At 43.5% G+C, this 14,745-nt stretch overlaps 1 protein-coding gene across 1 annotated transcript in view; it reads left to right on the top strand.

Annotated features, from left to right (window-relative positions):
• The first annotated feature begins 1,182 nt into the window (after positions 1-1,182).
• ZNF804A (zinc finger protein 804A) overlaps positions 1,183-14,745 on the top strand; it is a 158,474-nt gene continuing 144,911 nt past the window's right edge. Inside the window, exon 1 of the mRNA XM_052793089.1 lies at positions 1,183-1,414. Coding sequence (XP_052649049.1) covers positions 1,304-1,414 — 111 coding nt within the window. The 5' untranslated portion in view covers positions 1,183-1,303. The remainder of the gene's footprint in view (positions 1,415-14,745) is intronic.

The raw sequence follows: 14,745 nt of genomic DNA on the forward strand, positions 1-14,745 counted from the left end.
CCGGTACGCTGAGGCTGAGGCTCGCCGAGGCAGCGCCAGAGCCTACACCAAGCCGCGCTTATCCTCCTTTTTCCTCCCTGCAGCCGCCGAGGCCCTCCCGCGAAGGCAGGGCGGGGGCACGGCCGCCTCCGCCGGCTCCCCCGGGCCGGGCCGGGCCGCAGCCGCGCCGGGAGAGCCGTGAGTAACCGCGGGAGGGTCGGGAAGCGGCGGCGGGCACCCCGGGAGGAGGGATGCAGCCGCAGCCTTGCCCCCGCGGCTCCTCCCGTCCTCCCCGAAAACACGCCGTGACCCAGAAGTTTTGCCAGCGCGCTCCTGGTTTTCCAGCCGGCCGGGCGGGACGCCGCGGGGATGGGCCGCGGCGGTGCGAAGGGGGCTGCGGCACCGGCTGGAGCCCCGCAAAGGGCGGGATGGAGCTTGCCCTCAGCGGCGATGACAAATGACCGCTTTGCCCCTAATTACGCCGTCACGGGCCAGGAGAGCCCGAGACAGCGGCGGGCGGGGGCGGTGGCTATCGGTCCCGCGGAGCGCCTGCTAACGAGCCCGGCCGGTGCAAGCGCCCGCTGAGTTGGGCGTTAAAAATAGATGTAATAAAAAAGAAAAGGGCGCGGTGGCAAGGCGCGGAGGCTGCTCGGGGGAGGGGCGGGAGCTTTGGGCTGGGGGCGGCGCGCCCCCGGGCATCTTTCCCTGCCCCCCAAATGCCGGAGGAGCCACCCTCGTGCGCCCGCGGTGGTAGCCCCAAGCCGGCCCCCCCCCCAAAAGAAGCAGGGGGCCCCTCCGGGGGGGCACACGCCACATGCGGTTGGGGTGACGGGTCTGCTCCCCCCCCGCCCCTTCTCCCTTTACCTGCCGCCGCCCCGGCACCGCCCCGGCGGGGGGTGTCGGCCCGTCCGCGGCGGGGGCAGCGGGGCGTGGGGGCTGTGGGTGGCGGTGAAGGCGGCGTGTGACAGATGTCCTCCTCTGACAGCTCTCGGTATTAGCCCAGTGGCTTCCTGCCATTGGCTCAGTGCAGCCGACCGGCAAGGCTGCTCGCTATAATAACACTATGCCTGCCAGAGGCGGCAGCTCAGACGGCTCCGCCGCGGCCGTGCTGCCGCTCCTCCCCCGGCAGTCAGCGCCGCGCCGAGCCTGAGGGGCTGCACCGCCCCCCCCCCCCCCCCCCCCCCCCCGCCCGCCCCTCAGCCGGCCGGCGGCGGCGCCGCACATGCCGCGGGGCCCCGCCGGCCCTGGCCCTGGCCCTCCCCGCCGAGCCGAGCCGAGGCCGGCCTGAGCGCCCCGCCGGTGGCGGGGAGGCGGCCCCGGCCCCATGGAGTGCTACTACATTGTCATCAGCTCCGCGCACCTCAGCAACGGGCACTTTCGCAACATCAAGGGAGTTTTCCGAGGCCCCCTCAGCAAGAACGGGAACAAAACTCTGGTAATGGCTTCTTCTTTTGCCTCCCCCGTCCCTCCTCTTCACGGCAGCGTCTCCGGCTAACTGGAAACCGCTGCGTGTGCGTTGCCAGCGATGCGGGCAGCCGGGGTGCTGGCCGGCTTTTTTGCGCGGTCGATGGTGCCTTTACCGCCGCGAGGATGCGGCGTCCTCAGCCCCCGCCTGCCGGGCCCCCCTCGTTGCCGGGGTGCTCTCCCCGGCTCCCCGTATTCCCTGGGGCAGCCTGTGCGGCGGCGGGGTAGGGGCTCGCGGGTCCTTTCTGAGCTGCCGACGCGGAGGCTGGCTGGGGAGGGAGGAGGTTGCGAACGGGAAGCCCAGCGACCCTCCTCGGCGGGGAGCGGCGGGGCGGGGGCTCCGCCGCCCTCAACCCGGGGGGAGCTCGGAGAGGAGGCGGCAACTGCTCCGCCGAGGCGGCTGCTGGGCATCCCCCGGCGAGGAGGGCTCCGCCGGGGTCACCAGGTGACTGACCGGCTGGCTGACTCCCACCGCCCCCGGTGCCGGGGGCAGCTGGAGGTCCTGCTTGACGAAGTGAAGAAGGGACCCGAAACTTGTTTACTTGAGGTCTGAGCTTTCTGGGTAGAGGGATTCATTTGTTCGAGGATCGCTTCAGAAACGATATACGGTTTTGTTTGTCGGTTGCCAAGTTTTTCAAAAGCAAAACTCTGGGTTTGAAAGGAATTGATGGGTTGAGGCAATTTGGCTAGATACTCCGGAGAGTCTGCATAGGCTATTAAAACCGTTTCTGTACCCGTATGCTGTACTTTGATACCTTTACATCTGTTGGGTTTTTGCTGACTTGTTTGGACTCGCTTCACTACTATTACTGAACTTTAATGGCAGAGTTATGACGCGATAGTATTGGCAATACATGTGCTTTCCTGCCTGTTCAGATAAAAGGGATGTAGGATAACAGCAGGCTGGGTGAGCTGCATCACGTAGCATCTCAATCACGGCACAACAAAGTGTGGACAGATGTCTGGAGAGTAGGATGGAGCTGAAAGAGGGGCTTAGCCATGTTGTTTATCACGCTCTCCCGTCACCATCTTAATCCGAAATCCCCTTTCAAGGAGATGGAGCAGAACTTACTTGCCATGTTCTTGTTCCCTCGAATGCATGACCTATGTTGATGGGGAATTTACTAAAATACTTAGCGTTTGCTAGAGTTGGCAAGCTTGCAGTTTCTCCCTAAATAAAGAGATTAAAGCAAGTCCGAGCCAAGTCATAAGAATAGTAACTACTACGAGAAAATCTAAGGCAGATTTTTTGGACTGTTCCAAATGTAAAGTTCCTGTTTTCACATTGTAAATCTTACCGCAATTTTACTTGCTGTGGATTCTGCATATTTTTCTGTTCGGGATTACATCCTTAGAATTTTAAACAAGTATTTGTAGTATCCATGAGATGGCAATATGTGTGTAATATTTCACTGTTACAGTTGCAAAACCAAGACCTGCTGCAGAAATATTTGATACACTTTAAATAATTGCACAATGCATCGCCTTCTTTCTACTGAACAATTTCAGTAAAGATGCATTTGGCAGGACTGAGAATACTCTGATGTAACTTTTGGACTGTGTATTATCTTGCAATTCATAATTGGTTCTGCTTCAATAGCATTTTATTCTTGCTTTTTTAATTTTTTTCCCTTGGCAAAAAAGCAGCCCTGCATTCTCAACATTCCTGATTGATTTATTTACTGGTAAAAACAATAGTGACCAAAATATGTTGGGGAAGACTGGTGTTAACTTAAAATTCAAATAAATATACTGTGTAGGCTTTGAAACACTCTTACTCTGGAAAGGAATTTAACTCAACTCTGTTCTTCAGTGAGATAGAATAGACGTGAGGGGAGAAAAGATAGTATTGGTTGTGGATTTGCCGTGAGAAACCTTACCCTTAAAAGCTTTTGTTGTGGGCAGTGAGCAAGTGTAACTGTCAAAGTTTTTGCTGGGGTAAAAAGGGAGAGTTCTTGATATTGCCTCTGTAGACAGTAAAATTAAGTTCTTGACTGTGAAATAAATAGCGTATATGCAGATGTCAAGACTCTTATTTACGTTTGAGTGATTTTTAGTTTAAAGGAGGTAGAGATACCGTTGGGTTGTGATATAGGGTGACTGGATAGTTCAGACTAATAGTTCTGAGGTGCTGAAGTACATTTTGGCCGGCTTCTATAGGAAAGTCAAATGCTACAGTATTTCAGAGCCTCAGTCACTTTCACTGTAAATAGGCTTTCAAACTTAAAAAGATGAAAATATTTATTGATACAAAGTAGAACGTCTTTAGAAGTTCTGATAAGAGTGCAGCCTTTTAATATGCTCTTGGTGTCTTTCATCCTAGAATAAGACTAGGAGAAACAGCAATTTGTAAATCTAAAACCCAGAAATATTTTGGAGCTGCTCTCAGACGTATCTTCCTATTTTGCTCTAAAGCATTCAGTCTGTCTTCATCTGCGCTCCAAGCTTTCTAAAAATCACTGCTTCCTCGTAAACTGAGGAGAACCTGAAAACAATCTCTGCTTTGCACAGTGTAGAATTGCTTCTGTGCAAAACTTAAGATATTTGTTAAGCTTTGCTTCTCTTAAAGAGTTCTGCCGCCACTCTCTATCTAGAAAGAAAGACGACTACACATGCTATAGCAGAATTTCACAGCAAGTAGGAAAGTGCTGGTCCTAGTCAAATGATGAAGTTGTGGTTTCAAGATGATTTCATGTAATGTATCTTCAAACCCAGAGCTGGTTAGGCTTCGGGGGAGGAAGGTGCTTAGGGCTTTTGGCTACTGTCCCACTCTGGAGTGACCTGGTATTCACCTGCAACTTGTCTTTTTTGCCCTATTCCCAAAGAGATGCCACTGAGAAACACTTTTCCCTGACTGTCCCTGCAGGTGATCCTTATGTGTTCATCCTCTGCCCGCGTCCTGTTTCACACAGAATTAGTCGTTTAAAGCTTTATGAAGTTTTGGTTCAAAGCTCCCAGAAGGTAACAGGAAGAAAGAGCTGCAAACCCTTGCTCACCTAGCAGGGAACATGAAACACAAAACTTGGTCCTTCCAAAAAAGTCTTTTGCAGTGGAGAGCATCAGAGGGTTACTTTTTGGTAAAAAAGATGGAATAACTATTGCCTAGTTCCCAGGCATAGCCTTTCTCTAAGTCATATCTACCTGTAATGCCTACTGAGTGCAGGGCTTTGAGATGGGGTTATTTGGGAGGGGGAGGGATGAAGATACGAAGTAGGAGAAGGAAGGGAAGGCCACGGTTCTCTTCCTCAAGGGAAGACGTATGGGGAAAACCTGAGTTTGGAGAGAAGTGAAAGGCACAAAAGGGAACAAAGCAAAGGGTTGATCTAGGCAAACTGAGAAAAGAGGCTACTGTAAAACCCCCACTTTTTTAATTAAATAAAATAAGGAAAAAATGCTTGTGAATGAACCTTTAGTGAGATGGTGGGGGAAAATGAAGGAATGCATTATCTATGTATAGTTCTGGGTGTCTGATGGCACAGTTTTGCACTATATAGAGTATTTGCGCTCCCCCAGGCCCACTGGGTGACTGTTCAGTGTGGGTAGGGCCCACTTACCCAGTTGTGATCTGCTGCTCCTTACTGGAAAAAATAAATCTGAATTATGAATTGATGGGGAACGGGCTCAGCACATGTGGAAGAATAGCATCCAAACTCTTAAAATTCCTTCAGAAAACGGAGCAGTTTGGTTAAAAGACATTGGTGGTATTTGGGCTGTTGGATAAGGCTTTATCCTCTCCCACAGCCGTTTCTAGTGTCTGAAATATCCTTCAAGTATGTACAGTCTCATAATGATAGCTATGACTGGAGTGCTCCGTGGCAGTTCTTCAGAAGGGATTTTTTTGTTGGTGGAGTACTGGCCAAGTGAACCAACTGCTGACCGGTCTTTGCGTGGCAGATGGTTTTTGAACAAGAAACTCAAAACTTAGTGTGTGGGTCAATAATATGCAATGATGTTGCAAACTTCTGATGCTCTTTCTGTGTTTTTGTGTAATATTGCTTATGGCTTGGTGTTTTAATCAATGAATATAGGCCCGATTGCTTGGCTGTTTCTTGCCAGGGTTCATACTTGGTGACTTTGAAGCTTTTCCCAAGGCTGTTCTTTTTAGCAGTAGCAGTTTATAGAAATTTGTTTGCTACAAACTTTTTCTTTTGTCTGGATCTCCTGAAGTGTTCATGTGCTTACTGTGTTCTTTTTTTATGCCTTATGTTATTGATGCTAAATTACACTAGCCTTTCTTTGTAATTCATCTTCCTTGCTGTGGCTGCTGTCTTGCAGCTAGCTTATAACCTCAAAAAGCATTGAAACTCGTATGAAAAAATAGCTCCCTGGAGGCAGAAATCAGTTGTTTGGAGTCACCACCACAGGTGATTTGCTAAATCCTTAAAATGTCTTTCAGAATATAAACTGAACCATTTTAAGGTATTATCCTAGTTACATGTATGATCCCTGGTTGGTCAGCAAGAGAACTGATTCTTTGCTTTGTCTTCTGAGTAGCTGGTACCTGGGTGGTGACTGAATATCTGCTATTTCACCCTAAGGTATTCCACTCATGTAAATGGCTCTGTATCTGTTTCATCGAGACTTACAGTGATGGAGAACTGGTGGTGTAGGGCCCGTTCGCTTCTTTTAATTGGACAAATACATTTTCTCTGTTGGTGATCAGAATGAGTAAGGTCCTATTACTTGCCCAAGGAGGTCAGTGAAAAGTTTAGACCTTTATATGGTATAAATTGCTACTGTAATTCTAATTCTAATTCTCTTGTTATCCTGGTTTCGGCTGGGATAGAGTTGATTTTCTTTTTAGTAGCTGGTATAATGCTATGTTTTGGGTTCAGTATGAGAAGAATGTTGATAACACGCTGATGTTTTCGGTTGTTGCTAAATAGTGTTTTGTCTAAAGTCAAGGGTTTTTCAGCTTCTTATGCCCAGCCATCAAGAAGGGTGGAGGGGCACAAGAAGTTGGGAGGGGACACAGCCAGGGCAGCTGACCCAAAGTGGCCAAAGGGATATTCTATACCATGTGACGTCATGCCCAGTATATAAACTGGGGGGGCTTGGCCTGGGGGGGATCGCTGCTTGGGAACTAGCTGGGCATCAGTTGGCGAGTGGTGAGCAATTGCATTGTGCATCACTTGTTTTGTATATTCCAATCCTTTTATTAGTATTGTCATTTTATTATTGTTATTATTATTATCATTATGAGTTTCTTCCTTTCTGTTCTATTAAATTGTTCTTATCTCAACCCACGAGTTTTACCTTTTTCCTTCCAATTCTCTCCCCCATCCCACTGGCGGGGGGGGAAGTGAGTGAGCAGCTGCATGGTGCTTAGTTGCTGGCTGGGGTTAAACCATGACACTTGTTGATACTGATAGAAAGTAGGTAGAATCAGAAATTTCCTGGTAAGTAGTTGGTTAAAGGACTGTAGTTTCAAATGTACCAAACATAGAAATCTATTATTGTGTATAACAATAATGTCTCTATATGCACATATATATATATAGGTTTATATTTTGGTTATAAATATGTACACAGGGTACTTCAGGAGTAGAATTGAAATAGCGATCCCCAGCTCCAAGGGAGACAGGCACAAGTGATCTCAAATGGGAATCAAACTCTGAACTCATTGTGGTAGGCTCTGTGGAGAGGAAGATCACGTGAACTTCAGGTGACTACCATGTAGTACAGCTTCATGCCTCCCAGTCAGCTTGGACGTGGGTGCAGGGTGTGCATATCAACCTTTAAAATACAACATAGGTACAGGTCTGTCTAAAAGGCTGTTGGATGTCTGTTTAGACCTTCTTTTAATAATCCAATTGTTTGTACCATCAGCTGTCTTGCTTTTTAGGTTTATTGAACAAAACTGCTTGGAATTTTTATTTATATACCTCTGTGTGTGTGTATATATATATATTTAAATACTTGTAACTTATGCTAAAAGTTCTAGGGCTTAGTTCTGCTTTTATAAAAACTCCATGGAGTTCAGATACTGATACACTAGTGTCTTCTGAAAACGATATCTGTTGTTCAGGCTGTCTGTTGTCTTTAGTTCTTTTACCTTTTGTAGAATATTTTTGTATTTCCAGATCAACTAAAGTAAGTATGTTGTGGTGGATATAAAAATCTATTTTGTGAGAATTTCTCTGACAAATATCCATACCCTACTACAGTAAGAAAGCAGTAAACTACCTGTAAAACAGCTTTCCTGATGAAGAATACTGAAGCTGTTGTGCTTCTGCATGATCAGGTGGAAATGTCTGCTGATTTCAAGGTGTCTAATACATATATAAAATAAACAGTACTTACCATAGGTTTATTTTAAATACTGGTAAAAACAGGTCCTGCAGTTCTGTTTGCCATATTGTGTATTGCCAGTAGCTGAGGGTAATTTTTAAATTATATCTTATACGTGCAGAATTTACTAAAACTATTGCAACATATTGTTTTTCATCTTTAGTGTTGCAGAGTTTGTAGGGTAGAGTTGCTAGGCTAGAGTTATATTGGTTAAGGGAGAAAAATCACCTGTTACTTTCATCAGTGGTTTGTCCCCTGTGGATCTGCTAATGTCTTTGGCGTTTCAGTGTGCTCATGGCCTGAGTTTGGAACTTGAAAATGTTTGCATCTTTTCTATGAGAGAAGCTGAATAGCCTTAACTCATTAAAATACTAAAATGACAAAATAAATTCTACCTAATTTAATTTAAATAGTTAATTGGTGTCACTTAAATCATGATTGAAAACCAACCACTCGGAAGACAACAAAATAATTTGGTAAAATGGAAGTAACAATAAAATCTTATTTGTATTCTACTTCTGGAGCTCATTTGTATGAACATGACTTTTTTTTTTTTTTTTTTTTTTTTAAAATAAGGCTATTGGTAATAGTGCTGATTCAAAGCATCATCAACAGGTTCGTTTCAGTGGGTTGAGTGAACAGGAGGCTATTGTAATTTAGGTGCATTTCCAAAGCAACTCTGAGAGGTTGCAAGTCTCATGCAGTGAGATGCGGCACTCATGTCTGTCAGACTTGGTATGAGTGGATCGTCTGGTCCAAAAAATAGTAGGAGCCGGAGTCCAATGTGCAGCAGATTTCAACTGGGACAGCTTCTGATTCAGAGCTACTACTGAGGCAGACTTTTGTACTGTAAAAGCTTATTAAATGCATGGTAAGCTTCAAACACATCGGTATTCTGTTGAATGTAATTAGACTATTACCATGGTTAAATTAGTACACTTGTTTAGTTTTTTCAGATCAGGGCCTTAAAGAGTAAGTCTGAGGAGAGCTTTTGCCTTGAGTATTTTCTGATGCAAATATCCATAGCAATCTCTTAGCTCAGAGATACATGACATTAATTTTAACACATTGCTCAGACTGGAAAACAGTGTTGCTAACACGTTGTTTTAACATGCTGCTAACTGGAAAACAGCAAGTTGGCTTCTGTCTTTTCAAAACCACACATATATTTTTGGATTCATTAAACTTACTGAACCTTCTCAAGGTGCAGGTTGCATTCTAAAAGCCTCAGCTTTCCTGTAGGCTGTAGGAACATACTGCTTTTCTGACGTTCCCATCAGCAGGGATTCAGCGTTGCAAAAAGTAGTTAACTGTGAGGAGCACATCTAGAGCACACTGAGTAGTAGCCTTTAGGTTTAGCACATTGGGTTTTCGAGTAGGACTTGTCTAAGCAGCTGCAAGATCTTGGATGCCCCTAACTGGTGACAGTTACAGTATTTCCTTTTTTGAATGGCATTTAGGCATGCTAACAGGAGCAATTAATCTCTGCAAAAATCAAAGCTATTGAATAGATGCATCTTGAGATGTAGGGATGACTAAAATAATCCCACAAAATCAATCCAGAGCATTTTCTGTTATTTAATGTCTTAATACAGTTAATGATGATGGTGGCCTTATTTATAGCATAGATCCTTTAACACTGCCTGGTGGTGGTGGTAGAAAGTGACTTGATTTTTTCTGTTTGCTCACTTGTGATTCAAGTGTAAACACGGGAGAGGGAGTGATCCTTCCTAATTTAGCTGTATCTCCCCAATCCCCTATAAACAAACACTAGTCAGACCCTTTTATTTTTCCATGCATTTTCGAAGTGGGAACAAATGCTTTTCCTTCAGTTTTCTTGAGAGATCGTTATTTGATGAGCTGTGACTTAATGTTGTCTAAAAAACCCCAAAGTAAACAAAACAACATTTACTCACAAGGAGGCACAATATTTGTCATGTTTAACCTTGTTTTGTTAATAGAGATAAGAAACTGCCTGAAGGCGTCAGGAAACTGGAATTTTAAACTCATAGTTTAATTGATTTATTTTGTTAAAATATGTTTGCTATTCCCTTCCTCTGAGGACTAGCTATGGCAGGGGTACAGATTGGGCAGAGGGTTTCGTTTTTCCTTTGGCGCAGAGGGTGTTTGTTTTGAACCAGCTGAGTTGTGTGCGAACATGAATTTCTGTGGAACCCAATTTTTTTTAATTAGTTCAGATAGTAAATTTCCAAATATTTTCAATATGGAATTTTAAATGGTGGTAGTTATACAAATAGTGTTGTAAGAAAGGAAATGCAAATTCTTCCCCCACAGCTCTTAGAGCAAATCCTCAAATAAGACCTGGAGAGTAATCTCCAGGTCTCCCTGGCATTGCTTTCCTCATTGCATACGATAAAGAAAAATGTTTTGATTTAAAATTCTTGAAACATCTTGGAAAATGTTTAGATTTGGTTTGAAGAACTGAGAGATATTTTTTTTTCTTTCAGTATCTCATCGATATTCCTGGTTTGTACAAATGATTTAGGACTCAGGCTTTTTGTCTGACTGTGCTGATTTGCATTGCTTTAAATTTTTTGTGTGTGTGTGAAAATGATATTTTTAGAGAGAGTCCTTTCCCCAAATAGAAAGTGATCGGGCTACCTCCTCTGGGACCCAGCTCAACTCAAATATTCATGTTGCTAGACTTCTCACAGCTAGCGTATAGCCATATTACTTACATTGGCCAAGTCTTGGTCAGGTTGTTTTCTTTAAAACTTTGTAATGCAAAATGTCTGGCAGAATTTGCTGCTTCACCGTGTAGAAATAAGTTTCTGGACTAGGAAAACTGCTTCCTTTCCAGCTTGCTGATAACATACTTCCACAGCAAATACAAATCAATGTATCTGAGACTTGTGAGACTTTTTTTTTTTTTTTTTTTTTTTTAAAATTACAAAGTCAGTCTTTTCTGTGTGTAGGTGTCCATAAAGTCTGTGGAGTTTTTTTTTCAATAAATACACTTACAACTTGATTTGCATGGCAGAATGTATTTGTTCTTTTAGGGTATCTGTTTAAATAGCTGCAGTTTCTAAGTATTTAATTTCTGCTGAAAGTGTTTTTAACAGGAGACCACAATACCCATTACAGAATAGCGTATCAGCTACTGCTTCATAAAATGGATTTTGATAAAATGTCTGGAGTTAAAACTTGGGGATGCTCTTGGGTCCATATAGGGTTATGATGCATACAGGGGTCTAGCCGAGCAGTCTATGAAACAACCTGAGCCTAAATCTGTAAAGCAAGATGCTTTTAATTTATTTTTTTTAAACTAGACATTATTGAAACTTAGCGTTATGTAGGGAAGTTTCCTTAAAGATGTTTAATTGTATAAGATGTTTGGTTGCACTCTGTTGGAAGCAGTTGGCTTTATCACGGGAGAGAATAGTGTGGGCAAAGATGTTCACCTGAAGCTTTGCCGGTCTCTAAACCTGCCAGTCCCAGGCTCAGCATGTAGGTCTTGGGCTGTTCCCAATTTGCAAGTTTGCTTTCCGCCCTTTTCAGCAACACTGCTGCTCTGTGCTAGGAAAGACAGACGTGTAGTCTTCTCATCTTGCGTCCAGTTTGCTTCCCGGTTAATTGCTGGCCGTGCTGGGAAGGAGCGGAGGGTGGCATTGAGGAGCGCTGGCGAGGTGCGGCAGGAGGATGGGGAAGCGACCTGAGCAGCACGTGGGTACCAGCTGCGCGACAGCACTCTGCCTTTCCATTCCCAGTGGGCAAGGGCTAAGTGTGTCATCGGTGGTTACGGCCTTGGGAAAAGGCAGGGTTTTTTTTTCAAATGTACTTGTGGCTACAGTAATAAACTTCTCTGGACCAACAGAATTGAATTGATCAGTGAAGGTAACTAACTTCTACATTAAGGCTTTGTTGTGTGGTTGGTTTTCTTTTTTTTTTTTAATTTTATTTTTTTTGGTGTTAGCATTTTTTTTGTATGTTTGGATAACTTGCTTTTATACCCCCAAATATTAATACTGAGGAAAACAGAAACTTGTAGGAGATACCAAGAATGACTTACACATTTCATTAATGCAAAACTAATTTTTTTGCCCTGCTTTTAACAGCACAGGAAGATGTTTATCTGGATGTTAAGTACTGACTATTTAATCACCTCGTTTGGTTTCTAAATGTAAAAAAAATGGCAAAGAAGTGGTATAAATGACTTTATACCAGAGATGTTGGGCTTCTTAAGTGCTTGCAGCATAGCACACTAGACTATAGTCTCCACCAGTTGTTTTTTTTTTGTTTGTTTTTTTTTTTTAAAGCATTGTATTTTTACAAAATGCTCTTTATTGTCAGAAAAAGTGATACAAAGTTTAGGTTTGCTTAAAAGTGAGACTCTGGAAACTTAATGTAATTACATAAAGAACATTATGCTCTTTTACATGAGCAGTAAACAACTGTTTATACAAACGAAATAGGGTTTTTCATAGACTTTTTTAAAAGCAAAATACATTTTATGCTGCTTATTTATGATACATTCTTAAAATATAGTTAGTTGGTGCTTTAGAATACTCTCAGGTTAGCAGTGGAACATACTGCTGAATAGATTTGGGGTTTGCTTGTTCTTTGCATTGATTTTTCTAATAGTAATGCTGATTTTCTGATAGTGGTAAGGAAATTTTTATCTTATGAGGGAGAAAAATCAGGATAATACTTGCTTGTCTTTCTGCTGTGCAAACGAGCCACTAAATCATCTGACACCTGTTTGTTTGGCAAACAGCAAATGTGAGTGAACTAGCAGGTAGAATTAAGAATTAGAAAGAGATTAAAACAGTTTTAAAGGACCACTTCCAGAGGTTTATGGAGTTGTAATACTAATGGCCTGTTGAGCACAGAGAAGAGCTTGCTACCAACAGGATGTCAAAAATGCTTTAGAGTTTCTTTATGAAACACCTTTGAGTGCTCGTGGGTATGGAAGTGTCAAGGCAATGTAATTAGAAAAACTCTACAGAAACCTGGTAGCTGTAGCATTATGCTGGCAATTGCAAGTGGTGATGGAGTGTGCCCAGAGTGGACCTGCTTTGTAAATAACGGAGAAGTAAAGAAGAAAAGTGGAGTTTTCCAGTGTGCTTGCATTTGAGGGGAAATTGCAGCTAGGTATGCGAGGGAAACAAAAATACCCAATCTATTTCGTGCAGAGAAAGGAAAGGTTACCAAACAATAGCAAACAATTACAGTGACTAATGATAAGATGGAACTGGAGAAGGAGAACAGCTATAGCTCAGGGACAAAGGTTTGCCTGTCACTGTCAGCATATTTGTGGCGGCAGTGTCTGCCTTGTTCGTTCAGGTTCTTGTATTGTGAAATGGGACGGACTTGGAGAATTATTGCTCTGACTCCTCGTGGAGGTGCGCGGTGGGAGGCAACGGGCACAAGCTGGGACATGGGAAATCTGATCGGGTACAAGGAAAAAGAAAAAATTTGAGGGTGGTCAAGCACTGGAAGAGGTTGTCAGAGACTGTGGGATGTCTGTCCTTGGAGATGCTTAAAACTTGACTGAGCAGCCTTAATCTACTTGGCTGTGCTTTTAAGCAAGGGGTAGGACTAAATGGCCCTTCCATCCTCAGTCAACATTACGATTCTGTGTTTGATCTGTAGGAGAGTGGCTTTTAATTTAATCTCCTGTAATGAGGTTCCTCAGGGAGCGAGGCATGTCACTGTCATGTCCTGCTCACAGGCTTTGGGACCACTGGGTGCTCGTGGCTCACCTCGTCCCAGATGTTGGCTGGCTGGCTGGCAGGAGTGGTGTCTCCACTGACTTTCTCTGGGGATCTCCTAATCTGTCAGAGGTCTGAAATACAGTGCTTGTTTCAGCTCTGAGTAACAAATAAATCAAATGCAACTATTGAATCTACTTATGATTTCTTTTTAGGGATTCCCGAGCTGAGTCATGCGATTCATAGTCAGTGAGCCAACTTGTAATTAAGAAAGATGATGGACTCGGAACTTGTCCAAAACTAATTGATGTTTAGCTCTTGCTCTCCACAAATCATATGCGTTATCAGCAGTATTTTACACTTTTTCATATTAAAAATTGCTGGAGCATATAATCTTAATTTTGGAAAGGCTTTTAAAAGCTACTCAGGAGCACTACCGATAGAGGAATTGATTTGTTGTCATTGGAACAGGATTGTGCAGAAGCAATAAAAACTAGAGCTGAGCATTTTCTAAAGGCATTGTATGCTGCACTCCTGGGTTACTGGAGATGCAGATTGTTGCAAAGAGGGGAAAAATAAGGAATAAGCCATAAAGCTTATCTTCTTCAGCCCACAGAGCTCATAGAGAGTGGGGTGGACAGTGTATACTTCCATAGTTTGAGTATTTCCAGGAAATGGGTCAGGTATTTTGCATCTTTTCATACAGTGGGTATGGTCTGCTTATGGGTTGATTTTGTTTGTTTTTTATATGTTTATATTCTATATTTCTATATATTATATTTTATATAATATAAAATATTCTTTTATTTTAATATATATTCTGTGTATTCAGAGCTATTGTTTGACATAGTGGTGTGGGATCATACTCATTTCTTATAGTTCATGATTTATGTAGAGCAAATATGATTCTGAGGGAAGGCAGTGCCAAAGCTCTTTATGAGTGGCTGAATCTCTCTTTTCTGTAAGAGGGGGCTATTTGATACAAACAGACAGTTTCCAATTAATTGTGTGGGACTGAGCAGAAGACCAACCTTGGAGAAGTCCCCATAGAGCAAATCTGTACGCGTGAAGACTCTGTATGTTCTCCCTCGTCCCCATCACAGGTAGCAGAAATTTTGAGCTTGCTTTGAAGTGCTCTGGGCGCTGCAGGCCAGGTAGTGGCTAATGCTGACCATGTTGTAGTCAAGAGATGAGTGTTTGATTTGTTTTTCAAATCAGTTTGTAAAGTAACTGGAGCCATATATAATTGCCTTCTAAGAAAAATCTGTCAGAAGTTTGATGCGCAGTAAATGTGAAAGCTACAATATGGAATAAATTATCAAATGGCTCAAGTTCAGTG

Source organism: Harpia harpyja, chromosome 7 (assembly GCF_026419915.1).
Source record: "Harpia harpyja isolate bHarHar1 chromosome 7, bHarHar1 primary haplotype, whole genome shotgun sequence".
Taxonomy (NCBI): domain Eukaryota; kingdom Metazoa; phylum Chordata; class Aves; order Accipitriformes; family Accipitridae; genus Harpia; species Harpia harpyja.